Source organism: Callospermophilus lateralis, chromosome 4 (assembly GCF_048772815.1).
Source record: "Callospermophilus lateralis isolate mCalLat2 chromosome 4, mCalLat2.hap1, whole genome shotgun sequence".
NCBI lineage: Eukaryota > Metazoa > Chordata > Mammalia > Rodentia > Sciuridae > Callospermophilus > Callospermophilus lateralis.
Genome location: NC_135308.1, coordinates 86,961,847 through 86,983,055, shown reverse-complemented (window position 1 = coordinate 86,983,055; position 21,209 = coordinate 86,961,847). Strand labels below are relative to the sequence as shown.

General features: G+C 31.9%; 1 protein-coding gene and 1 non-coding gene across 5 annotated transcripts in view; both read right to left on the bottom strand.

The window, feature by feature from the left end:
• The window catches only part of Plekha5 (pleckstrin homology domain containing A5), a 239,689-nt gene that overhangs the window by 77,957 nt on the left and 140,523 nt on the right, over nucleotides 1–21,209 (bottom strand). For all 4 annotated transcript variants that reach the window (XM_076854163.1, XM_076854160.1, XM_076854161.1 and 1 more), the window contains exons 4-9: nucleotides 17,732–17,815; nucleotides 16,652–16,772; nucleotides 14,716–14,820; nucleotides 11,494–11,566; nucleotides 6,092–6,192; nucleotides 2,325–2,440 (exon numbers count right to left, since the gene is read on the bottom strand). In XM_076854163.1, coding sequence (XP_076710278.1) covers nucleotides 2,325–2,440; nucleotides 6,092–6,192; nucleotides 11,494–11,566; nucleotides 14,716–14,820; nucleotides 16,652–16,772; nucleotides 17,732–17,815 — 600 coding nt within the window. The remainder of the gene's footprint in view (nucleotides 1–2,324; nucleotides 2,441–6,091; nucleotides 6,193–11,493; nucleotides 11,567–14,715; nucleotides 14,821–16,651; nucleotides 16,773–17,731; nucleotides 17,816–21,209) is intronic.
• On the bottom strand, nucleotides 14,314–14,418 carry LOC143398687 (U6 spliceosomal RNA). The gene has a single exon (XR_013091294.1). It is a non-coding gene; the product is annotated as a U6 spliceosomal RNA (small nuclear RNA).

Here is a 21,209-nt window from a genome sequence, read left to right as displayed (position 1 = left end):
TGCTAAGATCACATAAATAATGCAAAACTCATTATATAATGAAAAACTCATGATCTAATTTAAAAGAATAACATTTAAGCTATTACAGAAAATATAGCAAAAGTTAGTACAGCCATTATGGAAAAAGGTATGAAGGTTCCTCAAAAAACTAAAAATAGAATTGCCATCTGATCTAGAAATTCCACTACTGGGACTATATCCAAAGGAACTAAAATCAGTATTTCAAAGACACATCTGCATTTTCATGCTTACTGCATGACAATAAACAATACTGTCCACAATAATCAAAATATGAAATCAATCTGGGTGTTCACTGATGAATGAATGGATAAAGAAAATGTGACATATCCATGTGTGATATATATACATGTGTATGTGTGTGTATAGGTATATACACAAAAAAAATAGTATGTGTATGTGTATATATATATATATATATATATATATATATATATAAATTAAGAAGTGGATATATTTACAAATAATTTAGATATATACACACACACACACACACAATGGTATATAATTATTCAGCAATGAAAGATAGTAACTCTGTCATTTGCTGTGACATGGATGAACCAAAGATCATTAAGTGAAAAAAGATAAGCAAAATATAGAAAGACAAAAATGTTCTCACTTACATATGAAACCTAAAATGTTTAAAGAAGTAGAGAACACAATAGTGATTATCAAAGTATGGAAAAGTGTGAAGGGGAAAGGATGGAGCGAGGATGGAAATGGGTCCAGGTGTGCAGCTGGATAGGAGAAATAAGTACTGTAACCCAATAGGAAAAGTATAGTTGATACTAATTATCTGAATATTTAAAAATAACTAGTAGAGAGGATTTTGAATGGTTCTAATAAAAGAAATATGTATAAGGTAACAGGTATGCCTGATATGATCATCACACACTATATACATTTTTAAAAATTTTTTATTTGTTTTAATTAGTTATATATGACAGTAGAATGCACTTATATACTTTGATATATCATACATAGATAGGACTATATACATGTTTTGAAATGTAACACTGTATCCCAAAAATATTTATAATTACTGTTATGTGGATCAAAAATTAAAATGTAGGTTTGGGAGTATACCTCAGTGATGGAGTGCTTGTTTATTATGTTTATTATGTAAAAGCCTCTGGGCTAGATCTTCAGAACCCAATACAAAATGAAGTTTACAAACAAAACGAAAACAACACACACACACAAATACAATAAGACATATACAATGAAAATAATGGGCCAGGCTGGTGGTGCATGCCTGTAATCCCAGTGACTCATGAGGCTGAGGCAGGAGGATCTCAAGTTCAAACCCAGCCTCAGAAACTTAGCAAGGCCTTAAGAAACTCGGCAAGACCCTGTCTCATAACAAAACATAAAAAAGGCTGGGGATGTGGCTCAGTGGTTAAGAGCCCCTAGGTTCAATCCCTGATATCAAATAAATAAATGTATTCAATTATCACTGACTAGAAACAAAACTTAATTGTATTATAAATCTTTTTAAAAATATAGAAATATATATAAACACTTATTTTAAAAAGTACATTTATTCAGCTTCTATTTGTGTTGTTTGAGAAACAGATTTATTTTGACTAGTTTTTAATATAATTGAGTATTAAAAATGATTCATATCTTCAAGCAGGAAAGAGAAACCATTCTTAGATCAATTTTAAGAGTACATACCTATATTATGAAGGAATCTGAGTAATGGAGTTTTAAAAGAAAGAAGGTACAATTAAGAAGTGGATATACTTAGAAATAATTTAAATGCTCGATGAACTATTTTCTGGAAATATTCATCATAAAATAATCAGAATTCACTAGAAAATGTTAAATAAAATTCCTCAAATTTCTTATTATAATTTATTAAACTTCAAAATAAACATAAAATAAAAACAAACTTCATGACAATAAATTCTCTCCTAAGATTTAGGATCTTTTAAAAAACACTGTCTTGAAGGATAAAAATTCTGTGTAGCTTTAAAATAACAATTAAAAATGTACTTACCGGAAATTAAAGGTAATTCTGTAAGAAGAAAGAACATTCAGTTTGAATGTTAGGATTCTAGATTCACCCCAGTACATTGATAGGTGAAAATGAGTAAAGAGGAAAGGTGAAATAAAAATGTACTTGGTATCTTAAACAAAAGTCATATTAACTTAATATAAACATGAATTAATCCTTGCTTTCTGAGGGAAAACTGATTTTATATCATGACTACTAAAATGATATGTATATGATAATGAATATTTGCAAGGTATGGAATAAAATGAAAGTGGAAATCACTGTTATTTTCCTTATAGACTTTTACCTTTTCACAGGTTCTGTCTGTACAAGGGCAGCATCTAACATGGCTTTCATCCACAACTCCATTTCCTTTCCTGTATCAGTGCAGAAATAATATGTCCGCATGTTTGGATGGGCTGCCTGATTGAAAATGACACGATCATTTTATCATAAAAATATGGAATCCTGTAAAAGAAAAAGAAAAAAAGGTAAGTGGTTCCTTACCTAGATCATTACTATTTTATTTCAAAGAAAAGTAGACTTCTTTTGTATGTGATATAAAGTAATTTAAGAAAAACTATAAGTAGTAATGTTGAAAAAGATATTATTTTTCTCTTAATTTTTCTTTTAGTTGTGTGTTCTCTAAAAATTAAAAAAAAAAAAAAAAAAAAAGGAGTTAGGAAGGAAAGAATGTTACGAAATGAAGCATTTAGTGCTGTCTTTTCCATGTATACATCTCTAGCAATTTTCACTACTGCAAATCACTTAAGAATAATGAGCAACTAGCAACAAAATTTCCCCTGGTGTTAACAACTTGTTTAGTTCTCAAAAGCTGCTGTTACTTTGTAGAAATCTTAGCAGACATATCTATACACAAACTAAAATAAAAGATTTATAAATGATTTAAAAAATGATTACTTCCTATTAATTTTTATCTTTTTTAGTTTCATAGTTAAAATTTAAATAACAGTTTCAGTTAGAAGAAACTTCATGTAACTGATACAGGTTTTTCTACTTCTTCTTTTTCTTCTTTTTTTTTGTTACTAGGGATTGAACAAACCCAGGGCCTCTCTCATGCTAAGCAAGCACTCTACCACTAACACCTGTTTTTTTTTTCTTTTTAAATCATGGTTCAATCTTTATCAGTGAAACAGAAGGAAAACAAAAGATGCTGATGAGATGCCTGTACAGGGTGTAAACACTAAACATTGATCTTAATCTCTGGTCTGACTTGCAAAGATGGAGAGTAGAAAAAGCTGTGTTGAAGCAGGAAAGAAAGTGGAGGTCAGGAGTGAGGAAATGTTTTTATTTTCCTCCACAGTGGTACATGCTTATAACCCTAGCTATTCAGGAGGCTAAGGCAGAAAAACCGCAATTTTGAAACCAGCCTGGACAACTCTGTGAGTCTCTGTCTCAAAATAAAAAATGAAAAGGGATAGAGATATAACTCCCAGTAAACCCACCCATCTCTAAAAGTCTGTGATCATTGTCCATTAGATGGCCCATTAGGCTATTTCAGCCTAGAGTGAGGGAAGCATAATAAGTATATAGTTAGTGTGCTAAATAAATGTAAAAAAAGGAAAGGAATAAATCTGGAACCACATACTTCACTCTTCTAAGATCTGATTATCTACTTCACCTTCGATGCCGAATTAGTTTCTGAAAAATTTTTTTTAAGGATACACATAAATTTAATGACCACACTATTAAAATGGCATAACCAATAAATTTCCCTTGATTATATAGGAAATAACCATATCAACACAGCTCAAAAGAAACAGATCAAATGCCCCATATTGTTCAAATTATTAAAACTGCCCCAAAATGTCACTGAACTGTCCAAGCAGGCTTCTGAAAAAATAAAAAGTCACTGCCCATGCTAGAAGGCCACCCACTCTTGCTATCAGTCAAGTGGAAATATTTACCAGATGATGTCAAACTACCCAATCCAGCTTTATGTTCCATGCTTGAGTACATACAGTATTTATCTATGATGTTTCTACTTACATTTTTTTAAAATATTTTTTTAGTTATACAGACATAATATCTTTATTTTGTTTATTTATTTTTATGTGGTGCTGAGGACTGAACCCAGTACCTCACATATGCAAGGCAAGTGCTCTGAGCCACAACCCCAACCCACTACTTACCCTTTTGATAAGTAGTAGCATCAGTGTCAACAGACTCAGTAATAAAGCAGATCATAAATTCAGAAGAAACACCATGGAAGAGAGAATTTGAGACAGCAATTACTCTTCTTGTTGTAGAAAAAATAAAATTAAATCAAATAATTACAGAAAAAATATATTAAACGTGTATTTACTTTTATTGCTATTTTAACATTCTAGTATTAATTTTAAGAGTCTAAGAATCCAGGCAAAATGTCCTACAAACAGAAAAAAACTCAATAAACATCGGCTAAATTGACAAGCAACAAAAAACTTAAGCTTCTAACCAAATAACAGTATTACTATCATATAGTCCTACATGTGTACTTTATAAAGTTATTATTTTTATCCACATTTTGCTATAACATTTTGTTACAACACTTCAAAATATTTAACTTTTTTCCTCTAGTTTACACACTGTTTCTTTTTTTGGGGGCGAGGGAGCGGTATTGGGGATTGAACTCAGGGGCACATGACCACTGAGCCACATCCCCAGCCCTATTTTGTATTTTTATTTAGAGACAGGGTCTCACTGAGTTACTTAGCGCCTCACTATTGCTGAGGCTGGCTTTGAACTCACGATCCTCCTGTCTCAGCCTCTGAGCCACTGGGATCACAGGCGTGCACCACTGTGCCCAGCCAAGAAGTTACTCCCCTTTTATCCTCAGGCCTCATATTATGTTCTCAAAAGGTTATCCATATTTAGCCCATCCTTCTCTCTCTACTCCTCTTACCTCTATACCTAATAACATAATACATTAATTACCTAAAGTTATAAATCAATTGTGGTCCTTAGTATTCTTTTAAAGTAAATAGGCCCAGCAGCTCGAGAGGCTGAGGCAGGAGGACTGCAAATTCAAAGCCAGCCTCAGCAACTTAGTCAGGTCCTAAGCAACTTAGCAAGACCCTACCTCAAAACAAAAAATAAAAAGGGCTGGGAATGTGGCTCAGTGGTTAAGTGCCCCTGGGTTCAATTCCTGGTACCAAGTGGCGGTGGGGCGGGGGGGGGGGGGGGGAGGTAAACAAGTATTTAAAATTGAATAAATTGATAACAAGATAAACACTTTTTATTGTTAAACGATAGTATATATTATTCTTACTTGCCTCTTTTTCTTTAAAATGAAATTTCTACATTAAACCCTTTAGAGTTCTTCAAACATAAGTGACCCAAAGTGAGGGAAAAAAAGGGAGGACAAGGGGCAGGGAAAAAAAAGAGGTTAACTTTTGGAATTTATTTTAGTCATAATCATTAAGATAAGAAATGCAGCATGGTTTTTGAAAACAAAAATTTACCTATTTAGCATTAAAGTGGTTTTTACTGAAAGTGATCCACAAACCAGCAAAATCACAGAGATGAGTAGGTAATGTTATGGGAGTGGATCTCACGTCTGGTTGGATTTAATAATGGTAGATTTAATGTCTTAACTTCAGTTGTCTCGGGAATATTATCAGATGAGCATTATATACTTAGACCTAAGAACATGTTTGCAACTATCCTATAAATTCATAAATACACATATATTATGCCAAAAACCAATTGTCTTTTATAATTCTCTTACCACAAATTTATTATGAAAAAATTCCAGCATATAGTAACTTTGAAAGAACAGCATGATGATTACCAGGACATCTGTATCTATATTTATGAATTATTTAGCATTTTGACATACTTTATCTAGAACCAACTGAAAACAGGTATGAAGGCACCTGATCTCTGAATATTTCAGCATGTTTCCTAAAGGGACTTTCTCCCATACAACCATAAGACCATTAATTAATATTTTAAATATTAAGAAAAACAGCATAGCTGAAATATCTTTTCCCAAATCTGTGAATCAATATCTATTTTTATAATCAATGCAAGTTTCAAACACAGAATAAAATAGCACGATTATTTCCTTACCTTAAAAGCATATTTGCGATTAATGTGATCCTCAGAGGTTAGCATAGCTATCTGAAAACTAGGTAATAGTATGCTTCCCAGGATACCCTCTTCTTTCTCATCTAAGAGATAATATTGGATTAGAATGTTAAATGTTCTCATGAAGCAGAATAAGTTTTCTCAAAGTTTATTTGGAACAAATCAAAAGGTTCTTATATATAATTGTATTTACGTTTAGGCAGATCTTTTTAAGGTTTTAAATGAAAACTTCAAATAGCAGTAAGATATTTATTTATTATCAACAGGTTTTCCTATTCTAAGCAAATAAAAAATTGCTTACAAAAAATGTCTCTTAGACACAAAAACATTGTACACTTCTTTGGTTTATGTGGTGCTGCATTCTATAAAATCCCTTTCCATAGGATTCACTCAAAATACATTAGCATGTAAGTGATTACACAAAAACTTTAATCCTACCCACATTTATGGTAGGATTTAAATGCCCAACCATTTTAATGTCAGGTAAATATGTGGTTCATTTGCTTACATCCTTCAGTCTTTGCTCAACTGACTCATCAATGAGGCTTTCCTTGGTTACCCTAATATAAAACGTTTTGCAAGTTCAAAGTCAGCTTCAGCAACTTTACAAGGCCCTAAGCAACTCAGCGAGGCCCTGTCTCAAATAAAAAGGGGCTGGAGACATAGTTCAGTGGTAAAGCACTCCAGGGTTAAATCCCCAGTACCAAAACCAACCAACCAACCAACCAACTAATCAACCAACCAACAAAAAGAACAAAACATTTATTTTGACACAGCACAGATGCATGTTGTTAAATTACAGCTTGGGGCAGGGGCCTTTATAAAATCTGAAATAACTAGAACTAAAGTTAGTTAACTAGTTATAAAACTAAAAGACAAATTAATTAAGTTGTATGTTGCGCTGGTGAAATCACCAATGAGGGAAAACTATACATGGAAAATATTTTTATTATGCTTTCTGTGTGCTTTCAAAAATTACCCTGAATTTAAGAAGGGGTTTTACTTATTTTTTCTTCATTTCTAGGATACATGGTGAAACTTCCAAAAGGGAAAAAAGATACATTAGATGGAGGTTAATTATATCTATAGTTTTTCTCAGAACAATGGTACAAAATTTTGATTTTATTATATTGTGCTCATTCAGATGTATTTTGGTAATACAAAAAAGAATCAACAGAAGTGCATACTCAGTCCAAAGCATTAAAAAAGATCCGGAAAGTAGTCTTCAATCATGCAGAATACGTCTATTCCAAAAAATGTCATATTCTAATTTTAAATCCAGTTTTGTTTACAAATAAAGGATTTAATCAGAAACAGCTCATGAAGTCATCAAATACCTTCTTTTATGTTCCATAATAAAATTATCTTTCCTAAAGTTGTTGTATAATATGTAGAGGTAGTATAGTATGGTGATTTCCTTGCATTACAGATTGTTTCCAGTCTGGCATTAACTAGCTGTGAGATTTGGGGCACATTATTAACGCTCAGAACATTAGTTTCATCATCTATAAAACTGAGCACGTATTAGGAGTTACCTCAAAAGACTGTTATGAGGGTTAAATGAGTTAATACAAAGAATTCAGCACATATTTAAGTGTCCAATAAATATTGCCATTATTATTAAATTAAATACCAGTGTATATACAATATTCATTTCTGTCAAATGATCATCTTAAGAATTCTTTACTAGAGTCTTCAAATGTTCTTAATCATGACATTCTTGTTTAGTTCTATCCTAAATGCTGCCTCACCAGATAGAGTGCTTCAGACACTGCCAAGCAAAGAGTAGGTACTGAATAATGTTAAAGAGAGTGAACAAACTTGCCATAGGTCTGGCTGAGGTCCTTTAGAAACTATATGGGCAATTACTCTTTCTGCTCCATTCTTCTTCCTTGTTTTCCTTGCCATAGGTGGTGGTCCCAAGAACACTCTCCAATAATATGCCTTCTACACATTAATCACAGAATTTACTTTCCAGGGAACACAACTTTGGATAGGAGCCATAAAAATCTCAATATTTTATTGGAGTAAAGTGACATTTTAGATTCCTAATTTCAAGTTTAGCTTTAAAAATATCTGGGAATGTGAAATATACACAATTACAGCTGGGTAATTATATTACTACTAATTATCATTTCTAATCTGGGTTCTTGGCTTCTAGTTCAAGTGTTAGTGATTTTTCTAAAATGTATGTTTTATCCTGTTATTATTCTTGAGCTAAGGATAAGAGTTAAGATTCATTAACATGGCAAACAAATACCTTATTGGGTCTTCAGATAGAACTTTAATTTTAGCAATATAAGTCCTGTGTCATTTTACAAACATGACAAGCAAACATGTGCTTTGTGCACAGTAAGTTCTTTGGCTGGATTACCCTTCTTTTCTGATTCCTTCCTTGTACAGGCATGGTCAATACTTACCTGAACATAAACAAGCATGTACTATGGCATTTGTTTTAGACTTTGTCAGCTAATCTGTGACTTCCATCAAGACAGGTTTAGTTTTTTCATTTTTACATCCTACCATCTAACTAGTGTCTAGTGCCTCAAAAAAAAAAAAAAAAAAAAAAAAAAAAAAAAAAAAAAGCTCACTACCTTCGTTTAGGGCATTATCATCTCTACATAGTAATTCCTACCAAGTCTTTTCCTTTCCCCTATTCAGTGCACTCTCCATTAACAGCTTGAGGGATCTTGTGATAATGTAAATTGTAAACATACAATTTTTATGTTTAAAAACATTTACTTGTTTCTTTATGACTTTTATGGTAGAATTCAGACTCCAAAGAGTTCTACATGGTGTGATCTCTATTTGTCTTGTCGTATCTCCTTCCCTATTGGTAGCTCCACAACTTGGTTTGCTTTTTTTCCCCCTCCTTCAACATTCTAAATTCAACATCCAAGATTCAACTTTCCTAATTCAGAGGCTTTGCATTGTTCTCCCCTCTCCACCCCAACTCCCAATACTCTGTTCACTTTGGCTCTTCCTTGTTATTTAGATCTCATTATCTAAAACACCTGCCCAGAATATTCATCAGATGATCCTTTCGGCCATGTCCCCCTTTCATATTCTGACCTTATTTACCATATCCCTCTTCCCTCTACAATGCACACCTCATGAAGAGTTTTCTCACACTGTTATTTTTTCAATACTTGGAAACAGGATCTGCAATAAATATTTGTTGACTGAACTAAGTCCCAATTTAAGTTTTGTCAAAAGACTGAATAACAGGGTAGAGGAACTTAAGTGCTGTGTCACAGTGTGGTATTGGACTTCCATCTGTTGATTTTTATTTAAAACCTAACATTTCTCTTTGGATAAAAATTAAAAAAACTTATGTTATACACTTCTTTCTAATCAGCTGAAGAGCAGAAAAGAGTTAACTGTTTTCTTTCTTTTCTACATTTTCTAAGAAAAAATTCCTATCTCGGATACTACTACAATTAATAAATACATCAAATGTAAAATGCAGGTGGTTAGCTGGGAATGGTGGCAAATACTTGTAGTCTCAGAGGCGTGGGAAGGCTGAGATCCTAAGCTTGTGTCTAAGTAAAATATGTAAGCGTTTCTGGGTTCAATCCCTGGTAAAACAAACAAATAAATAAATAAATTGCCGGTGGTTAATAATATCCTTTTAAAATTAATAAAGCAATTTCCATATTAGGAATCAAAATAAATAAAAACAGTAAATATTTTCCTAGTCTCATTTTAAACTCTATATTATAGTCCACAAATTTACAGAAAAAGAACAAAGTATAAATTATAAGTACAGGGATAATGCTGGAGAGACAAGTCCTAACTTTCTGAAAAAGTGGGAAAACCTTTGGGAAAATAATTATAGAGTAAGCTCGATACTTAATGTAAGATAATACCACAACTAATGCCTGATAATATAGCTACAATAAAATGAAATTTTATATTCGGTTAATTCTGACTCAGCAGTACTTTTCAACCACATTTTGCTGGGGAGTAAAATGATAAAAGCAATTCTAGTAATTCCAAATTTTGTCAGTTATTTTTGGGTACCAGGGATTGAACTCAGGGGCACTTGACTACTGAGCCACACCCCTAGCCCTATTTCATATTTTATTTAGAGACAGGGTCTCACTGAGTTACTTAGTGTCTCACTTTTTGCTGAGGCTGGCTTTGAACTCTTAATCCTCCTGCCTTAGCCTTCTGAGCCACTGGGATTATAGGTATGCACCACTGTGCCCAGCTTCTAGAAATTCCATATTTTGAAGGTTAATATGTGTTATATTTCTATCACAGATGACCATAAGATTTTTCCATATATCTTTTATGTAACTGAAAAATAGATTTAAAAATTGCTAATCGGTTCTAAAACTCATTCCCATAACTCATACTTCTTAAGAAAAGTAGCAAATTATTAATTATGGATTGACAATCTAATTATTTAAGAGGTGACAGTTTCCAATTAGACTTTGAAGTAGACAAGAGGAAGACATTGTCCAGATTCATGATTTCATATTGCAGCTGAGAGGATTTCTCTGGAAAGTGGTCTGACTAGGTATGCCTTTCACTGACAGATACTAGTTTGGTAATATTTAAGGGACCCATGTCACATAAGAAGAGAGAATTCCTAGGACTGTTATGGTACACGCCTATAATCCTAGCTACTCAGGATGCAAAGGTAAGAGAATTACTTGAGCCCAGAAGTTTGAGGCCTGCCTGGGGATCATTGTAAGATCCAGTTCATTTAAACACACACACACACACACACACACACACACACACACACACAAAATAAAAAAATGAAAAATAAAAAACAAAATAATTCATCCTTACAGGAGAATGAAAATTCTTATTCCATAACTAAAGTCATACCTCTATGTATTGCCAACATTGATGTCTGGTAATGGGTCAGGGAGAAGGCTATCATTAGTTTTTGTTTTTTAAATAAGGTTCAAAATAAATATATTTCACTGTAATTTATGATTTTCATTTGAGATTACACCAGAGTAGTTCCTCAAACTTGGCAATTATTTGCTGAGAAGCAGAACTAGGTGTTTAATGGAACTAATTAGATTTAGTTAAATCTGACAAAATTGGCATATGAGAAAACTTCATTAAAGTAAGGATTTTATCTATTAGACAATGAATTAAAGGATAGTATAGTAAAGGTTTATAAAAGACAAATCAGATTATAGGAACAGGACCAAAATTCATACTAATCTGTCTGAAGTACCACATTGCCTTCTGTTATATCCCAGTAACTAAGAATCTCAGGTCAATGAAGAAGGGTTTTCTTCATATAATATGTGCTAATAAAAATAGCAAAAGTGGTAATGTTTTTTTCTAAGAAAGTTCTACTACTTATATATTATAATGACAAAAGAATACACTATGACAGTTTATGGCAAACTTACCTCTGTAATAAAACAGGCAAAGGTCAGAAAGCACAAACCAGCGTTTCTTCCACAGCTTCATGCCAGTACTGTCCTAAAATTAAATCAATGTATTTATTTTCATTTCAGTCAATTAAAACTCACTTTTGATGATTTTGTTTAAAATAAGCTTTTAAAACAAGATGTCTCTGTTATGTGTGTAATATAACCAAATTAAAAGGCCAATCAAAATTATAGGATATTAAGTTTCATTTAGACAGGAGAAATAAGTTCCGGCATTTTACTGCACAATAGTAGTGACTACAGACAACAATAATGTACTATATATTTCAAAAAATCTATAACAGAAATGAATGTTTTCATCATAGAGAAATGATAAAATATTTGAGGAGATAGATATACTTCCCTGATTTGAACACTATACAACGTTTACATGTATGGAAACATCACATGGCACCCCATAGATGTATAAATTTTTATGGGTTAATTAAAATAATCTAGAAGTCCTTTACTAGGGACTTATTTAAGATATTTATAAGTAGACTGCTCTTTGAAAGTAATACTGCCATGAACAAAAACTACACAGAAGCAATTTGACTTGATTTTATATTTGTAAGCAATTTAAAACTCTTCTGAACACACAATTCTGCTATGATGAGAATAATGTAGCCATGCATCAGTGTGTGCACTCTGCTAAGCCAGATTTAATAAATATATTAATCTTCAACAAGAGGCAAAATATGTGAATTGAAATTGTTGCAAAGGTAACCTGATATAAAAATGAGTGTAAATAAAGAAAACAATATGCAAAAACACTTCATAAACATTTTTATTGTTATGTCTACAGTTTGGATTTTGCTCACCCTGCAGAAATGAGTAACTATTTGGCATTTATTTCTACATAATTCAGTTCATAAAAATATCAGTCTCAAGCAAAATTATAATTTTTAAAAAATAAAACTACTTTCCTTAGGCAATAAAATTCAATTGCAAGAAAAAATTAAACAGATACCCCCCCAAAAGGCAGAGGCCAGTTTGAATGCACATCAATATTTCTTAGTTTATCTGTAATTGTGACAATCATCTAATGATAGAAATTAAAAACCCTTGGATATAAAAGATTTTTTCCTTAAAATTAACAGATATCAAGGAAGAAACCAAAAATAAAGGTAATTAAATGGTACGTGTTATTTTTTTATTCCTTAATTATATTCTTTCTTTAGTACAGATAAAAGGCCCTGCAAAAAAATTTTTTTAAAGCATACATATACCACAAACTAAACACTTATGACTAGGGAGATAAGACAGGAGGATCGCAAGTTGGAGGCCAGCCTCAGCAACTTAGCAGGACACTGTCTCAAAATAAAAAAGGACTGGAGATGTAATTCAGTGGTAAAGCACTCCTGGGTTCCATTTCCAGGACCCAAAACAAAAACAAAATCACAAAAGCACCCAAACCAAAGAGAAAAAACTTATGTTAGAGCCAACTAGTTTTTAATATACTAAAGTCTTTTGGTGAAAATCTTTTGGCTTAGGTAAGCTTAAATGACAGATAGTTAAAATATAACAATGATTTTTAAATGAAAAATAAAAATTTCGCTGGGTATGGTGGCATACGCAGCAGCTTGGGATGCTGGGCAGGAGGACTGCCAGTTCAAAACCAGTCTCAGCAACTTAATGAGGCCCTGAGACCCTTAGCAAGAGCCTGCCTCAAAATTAAAAAATTAAGAAGGGCTGGGGATATTGGGTTCAATCCCTAGTAAAAAAAAAAGCCACCCAAGCATATGTCCAGTCAACTTAGTGAGAATTTTCAAAATTAATTTACTGAAATGGTGGGGAATTCTCTGAATTTTAAGATTATCCTCTTTCAATACATTAGCTAAACTCTCAGATGAAATACACTATAATGAATATTCACAAAAAATTCATTATGAGTTTTAATGAATAAAATTAGCTCAGCTGAAAGTAATTAGCAATATTTAACAAAATAGATTAACACCACCAATGAACTAATTCAAAAATATTTTTATTTTTAATAAACTCAGTAATTGTATATTTTTATGGGATAGTATAACATTTTAATACATGTATACAAATGTGTTAATGAACTGGGACGACTGGCATAACATTTGTTACCTCAGATTATGTATCATTCAATGAACTAATGTTTAATTTGCTTTGTCATGTAGAATAAGAGAACAAAGGCAAAAGCCTTGAATGCTGAACACATTCTCTCAATTATCTGGCAACCTACTCATCTGAAATCTAGCTGAAATCTGAAAGTAAATAACATCCTCAAAGTAATAAAAATGATGGCAAAGTCCAAGGGGATAATATCCTTACATGCTTATGAATCCCCATACTAATAACAACTTTCCAAAAAATCTTAGTTATCAAGCTTCCTACATAGTACAATGTAAACCCCAACTTTTAAAGCTCTCTGAAAGTGAACTCTGAGCAAATAGCCAAACAAGAAAAAGGAAAAACCAAACAGCCCAAAAATGTATAAGGAAGAGCGAATAGTCTTAAAATACAGAAGCCAAAACCCAGAAAAAGTCAGAAATACCCAAATTATTTTCAGATTCCTCTATGAAGAATGGCAAGAATGCACTAGGGTTATGGATCAGTGATAGAGCGCTTGCCTAGCACGTGCGAGGCCCTTGGTTCAATCCTTAGCACCACATAACAACAAATAAAAATAAAAGATGATATTGTGTCCAACCAAAAAATAAATATAAAAAAAAAGAATGGCAGGGAAGTATAGAGTTGTGCATTTATCTGATGATTTTTAATATGAAAAGCCAAATGTTTAAAAAATATTTCTGCCTGGAAAATTTACAAAACTATATAGAATGCTTCACAAATTCATATGTCATGCTTGTGCAGAGGCCAGGCTCATCTTCCCTCTAATTCCAATTTCAGTATATAAGATGTTGAAGTAAGCACTGCATGGAGAATTCTAGCATGGGATTCCTAACATACAGCACCTATTTAATTTTAAACCTAGAAATACCTATAGCCAACATATACAAACAGTCTTTATTGAAACATCCATTCCTTTTTCTGTCTTTATTTTTCCCCTGACACTCTTAGGGGTAATAAAAGTCAAGGGGTATGGGAGACTATTGTACATTTCCTTTCCTATTTTATATATTTTCATGTAATTGTCTTGGCAACATTCAGCTCAAAAGGTCTCTTTGATTCTATCCTTTATTTCTTATCAAATGGGAGAGAAAAAAATACCTGTTTATAAAGCCAACCTCGTCTGACCACAGGTGCGTTAGGATTTCTTTTAATTGAATTTGATCTCTTTCCAAAATTATGAACTTTCTTTGAAGCCCGTGATGTCTAAACAGAAAAAAAAAAGAGAGAGAGAGAGAGAGAGAAAATGCAGTAGTAATGCTTAGATATTTGAACTTATTTTTTATCTTCACTATTTTAATCTTGTATTTTTTAGATTTCTCTGAGACTTGTAGGAAAAATAAATTATCACAATTCAACTTTTGTTGGCTTAGTTGTTTCAAGTGTAAGAGTTCAATACAAAGAATCCTCCTACCCCCAGGATATTACAAAAGGATCATAGGTTTTACACTATTGCCTTTAAAATCTATATATACTATTCTTAAAGTGCAGTATTTTGTTTTATCTACTTTATAAAATGAATAGTGAGTAAAAATTATTAACAAATGTATAAGAATAAGTCAAATGATAAAACATTTTGCTTTATATCTGCATTTAATAGTGTTTTGATGAATGAAGGCTAAGAGCATTATTTGTACACAACAGTATTTTTCCTAAACTGCTTTCAAATAGATAATGCTTACAGTATAAAATTCAAATAGTACAAAAATATAAATCAGGACCAGTCTACTTCTTACCCTTGAGGTCTAGTATCCAGCCAACACTCCTGACAACCTAGTGAGGTAATCAATATTACTATGGGCATGTGCATTCCTATCAATCTAAAATAACTGTTCTTATAGTTATGGAATATCTTATCTTTTTCAAATGACTATATACATAGTATCCATTTCACTTGAGACTCACTACATAAAGAAAAAGAAAAATGTCTATTTTACTACACTTTTGCCAATATGCTATGCTTTAAAACTTTTTGACTTCTGCAAATCCAATTGCTGAAAAATGGTCTTTTTTTGTTATAATTAGCATTTTTCTTATTACTGAGACTGAGAATCCTTTCCACATACTAAAGAGTAAATTCCATTTTCTTTTTTTAGAATTGATTTTACAGTATTTGCCCACATTTAAATGGGATCAAAACCCTTTTTCTTATTAATCCAAGGCAGTTCTTTAATTATCAAGTAATTATTCTTTGTTATATGAATTACAGATATTCTGCATACATGAAAATAATGTGGTTGACTTTCTCATTATTTCATATTTTTACTTTTGGTTTTACATCATATTTCAAAAGTCCATCTGCATTCTGAGTTTAGCTTTCTTCTGTTATTTAGTGAGAATTAGAAATTACTTACATTATTTGAAAATTTTATTTACTTGTAATATCCTACAAAACTTTATTTTAAACAACTCAGCAGACATTAAAAAAAAATATTGTCTACTGCCATTCCCTTACAATAAACATAATTTTTAATTATAACTATTTTTCTACTATGTTTCCTAAATCTAGGCATTCATGTAGTCAGAAAATTTTTGATTTCTAGGTTATTGTATTAATTTTCCCTTTCAATCTTAAATTGAGCCAGGTGTGGTGGTAAACATCTGTAATTCCAGCAACCTGGTAAGCTGAGGCAGGAGGATCTCAAGTTCAAGGGCAGCCTCAGCAACTTAGTGAAACTTTTGTCTCAAAATTAAAAATTCAAAAAAGGATGGGGATGTAATTCAGTGGTAAAGTGTTCCTAGGTTCAATCTCCAGTACCAAAAAGAAAAAAAAAGAAGAAAACCATAACAAACCTTACACTGATTCAATAAAGTGCCTATTCTCTCACACAAGCATTTTTCTATATGCAAAATTATTCAACATGTAAACTAAGTATTTTTTAAAAATGTCATTAAATTACAACTTTATTACTTTATATTTCAAACACTGCTCCTCATATCAATTACCTCCAATACAGTTAAATCCATATAGTAATAAAAATATAATAATTACACATACTATCACTGATCAACAATTAACAATAAGCAAAATACTTACTCTGCCTATAGGGCTCATTGGATGTACTGCATAATCTGAACTCATGTTATAGTTAGAAGCTTCATTTATCATACTTATAGACCGTTCTTTCTTTTCTTCAGATGTCATGGTTGCAACAGTCCTGAAAGTAAAATATGTTAAATTCTAAAACTTATTGTGTAAGTAAACTGTTTTACAGTAATGCTTTCCTGAAGTTAACAAAGCAAGAGTCCTGTTTTCAAAATAACTGGATACTTGTTACTACAGAGTAACATTTAATATTTACAACTATTTTAAACACAACTCTTCTGCTAAACTCAATGTAATTAATATCATGCTAATTCTAAAAGGCATTACTGAAGATAATCAACTTGGTCATCTAACAGGAAAATTACAGGCCAGGCATGGTGATGTACACTGGAAGTCCCAGCTACTCAGGAGGCTGAGACAAGAGGATTGATTGCTTGAGCTTAAAGAGTTTGAGACCAGCCTGGGCAACAAAGCAAGACTCTGTCTAAAACAAAAAATAAAAACAGAAAGGAATTATAAGAAACTGGGGGTGAGTTCAGTGGTAGAAGACAAGATTACATGCTTGCGGCTCTGGGTTCAATTCCCAGTACCACCCCCTGGAAAAAAGATTAAAAGAGGAATAAGATTAATTATTCTAATATTAAAAATAAGAAAATGTTAATATTTGTGGCCAGCTTCATAATATATAAACTTTTTTCTCTTATTTCTTTTAATGCTTATGAAATCTTAGGAAATGTACTGAATGGAAGGAGAAAAACTGAGTTCAAATTAAGTTTAATAATTTTGCCAAGTTTATACAGCTTCTTTAACTTTTACATTCTGTGCTCTTGAGAATTCAAACTTTCTCAGTTTGAATTCTCACAAAAATAGCTTCTAAAATTATATTCCTCTTGAAAAACAAATTTTAGGTCATGTACCTACACCCTTGAGTTAACAGCTGGGACTATTACACTTGACTGCAACTGTTCAGGTAAGAAAACTGTTCAATTTTACTGTATTAAATACGGATTAGAGCAATCTCAATGCTAACCTCATTCTGATTACAGGCAATGCACGAAACTTTTTACTTACTGTTCATTCACTACAAAAATACAATTGTCCTGTGATGGCTGTCCTGTGACTGGATGTTTGCAGGTCACTTTCCTTTCATTATGGCTGAAAGAATAAAAGAAAAAGGTAACATGTAGGCACTTCTATTATCACTAATATTTTGGTAGCAAAACACCCATTTCTTTATTGTAAAATTAAGGTTACTGAACAAAGAAGATGAAATTCAAACCACCTGTCATTTGGAGTCCTAAATATACCTTTTCTACTATCTACTGTGGGTAAATATGTGCAAAAATGCTACTTAACAGTTTTATAATATCACTGAACTCACTGCAGCTTACTCTGATCTCAATTCTTTCTTCTTGATAGTTGATTTGGCATACAATCACTACACACACACACACACACACACACACACACACACACACACATAATTTTAGAAGTTATTTTTGTGAGAATTCAAACTGAGAAAGTAAGCTCAAGAGCACAGGATGTAAAGATAAAGAAGCTGTATAATCACATTTCTTAGGTGGACAATAAGAATGAGTATCTACTCTCCTTCACTATTTTGTGACCCACTTTGGGCATGCTCTCTAGAGAAAAGACTATTTTTGGAGACTGAGACTTTTGTCTAGGAAATATTCTTTCTAAGCAGAGTGATAAGATTAGATTTCTTACTGTCTTCCTGAAATGAAAGGAAAACTAAACCTATTTATCTATAAGTCAAAATATTAGACACCTCAAATATTATGCAAAGTACACTGGTAAATTATATACATCATCAAATGTAGATCCAAACCCTAACTTTTAATAACACACAAACACAGAGATATATTTGAGACAGGAGTCTCACTGTGTTGTCCAGGCTGGCCTCAATCTTGTGATCCTCCTGCTTCAGCTTTCCAAATAGGTGGGATTACAGGTATGTACCACCATGTCTACCTCCTTGTAATTATATTTTTAATTGGTAACTTAGCATTCTAAAATGTTATCCAGTAAGTAAAACTGAAGTCATATAAAAGAAACAGGCATCATGTTTTAAAAAATTAAATATTGAACATAGAAACACAGTAGAATAATTATGAAATATGACACATTTCTGCTACTCTTTAATTGATTAAAGACACATGACTTCTACATTACCAGTTTCTTGTGGTGCTTTTGTATTTTTACAGATAGATTAAATAGTATTAAATATTGGTGAGTCTGGATATATGTGATGTATTTTCACTACATAAAAAGTATGCAAATGAGGACTGGGGATATAGCTCAGTTGGTAGAGTGCTTGCCTCGCATGCACAAGGCTCTGGGTTCAATCTCCAGCATCACACACACACACACACTGCAAATGATCTTTCCTGATTTAAAAAAGCACAACAGTGCCAAAGCTTCATAGGGGATGTGAGTTTATATAACAGACAATAAACTGATAACAGAATAACTAGGTATAGCCACTGGAGATAAGTGAAAAACACTGAAATACTCTATTAAGTCTTTTAAGTATTAAGTTTTCAATTCTGCAAATATTTCAATGAAAGTGACATTAAAATAAGACGGAAATAATAATCTAGAACTTACATATTATTATAATTATTCCTATGATATATACTTGCATTATATATTATATGCTATATTTAAGGTTTTTTTGTTGTTCTACATCTGGGAAGATGAGACAAAATGGGTTAAGAAGCTAGTCAGTTGAATGGTAGCTAAAATAAACATATACATTCTTTTTATAAAAATTAATATTGGAAGAAGAAAATAAATAAACCCCTACTAAGTCCTATTATTTCCCTATGTTGTATCATCTTGCCTAAAAGAAATACAGTAGATTCCAATTCTAATATTCTAGAACTTCTAAATTATAACAATATGGCTCTGAAATAGTTATAGAGTTAAGGTACTACTCTGACTTTCTGGATACTAAACAGACTTGAGTGTCCACTAAACAAGGATGCAGGGCAGTGGATACATTTAAATAACAAACAATTAAACAGAAGCCCAAACACTCCTTTCCTCAAAAGTAGAAGATATCTCAAACTTCTATTTTCAGTGAAGTACTTTTAAGATTATTATGTTTTAAAATAAATAAAATAAACAAAACCTTTGGATTTTTAGTTAAAATAATATTAACTAAAACCAGTACAAAACAAGTATATATTTTATATTTTTTATTTACTCAATACAAATGTGGATTTAAATTATATCAAAGATTACTACTTTTCTATAAAATTCAAAATCAGAAGATTAAGATTTTATAGATAATTAGAATAAAAACTCTTGTTGTCTTCTATGGAAAGCATAATTACAAAATAGAAAAAAAACCTGTATTATTCTCTAATCATTTTGTCAAAAATGAATTAAAAGTATAAGAAACCAACATATCAACTCCAGCTTTAATTGTTTCAAAGTGGCAATTTTCTATTACTCGATGGGACTATCAAACCTCACTGCTCTTGTTAATTCACTTTTGTAAAGTTTAAAATTAATTTTAAATTTCAGAATCATTTCTTTTGTTATGTGAGCATTTACACTGCATTTAATACTGCCGAATCTTAAAGTATTGCAATGGTAAAGGGTAAACACAGTTGCTAAGTATTAAATGAAATTAAAAATGAGTTGAATAAACACTGAGTGCCAATAAGTGAAAAATTTCATAAAACCATGTCTGTTAGTATACATTCTTTTAATAGCAGATAGAGCACTCGACAGTGTGGGAAGTAGCTGGCCTATTGTTAGCTTCTGACCACTATCCTTGTCATAAAGGAGGAGGCCATGGCTCAGGAGGGAGACAATGATTTCTAGCTTTTCTTCAGTTCTACCAAATTTAACTGCGTATTCTTTTAAAATTATGCTTTCATCCGATACATGTTATACTTTTCTGTAGTTCAGTGTGATTTTTTAAAAATTTTACTCTTGAAGAGCCTCAAAATTCAGATCAAGAGTGCCATCGGTTCTGTTTTAACGCTTGTATAGAAATGTGTTCTAAGATGATTCATAGATTAGGGAATGATATGAGCATAACACAACTTCACTGTCGCTTATGCATTATTTTGCTGTAAGAAGTACTAAGTGAATCAGAAATCTGCATCCAGAAGAACTCAGTCACATAAGAATTCACAAAACATATATCTGTATATGCTTCAAACATTTTACCAGCTATTTCAGTTCATTGTTTTCTGAAACACACTCATCCACATCTGGTGATACAACTTTAGATTTACTTTTAGACCATGCCTCTTATAAGTTTTCCCAATAACTCACCAGTTAAAACCCTTCCAATAAAGTTCACTTCTATAAGCAAAAATCACAGGTATTTTTCAAGGCTGGGTATATATTTGTTGTAGTATTTCTAGCATTTTGTAACAACATGTAAAGCTGTGATACCATTTTTATTAGATTGCATCTTTATTTCTATGTGTTACTAATGAAGTTTTGTGTTGTTGTTTGTTTTTTGAGATAAGATCTTTCTATTGTTCAAGGCCTTGAACTCCTGGGT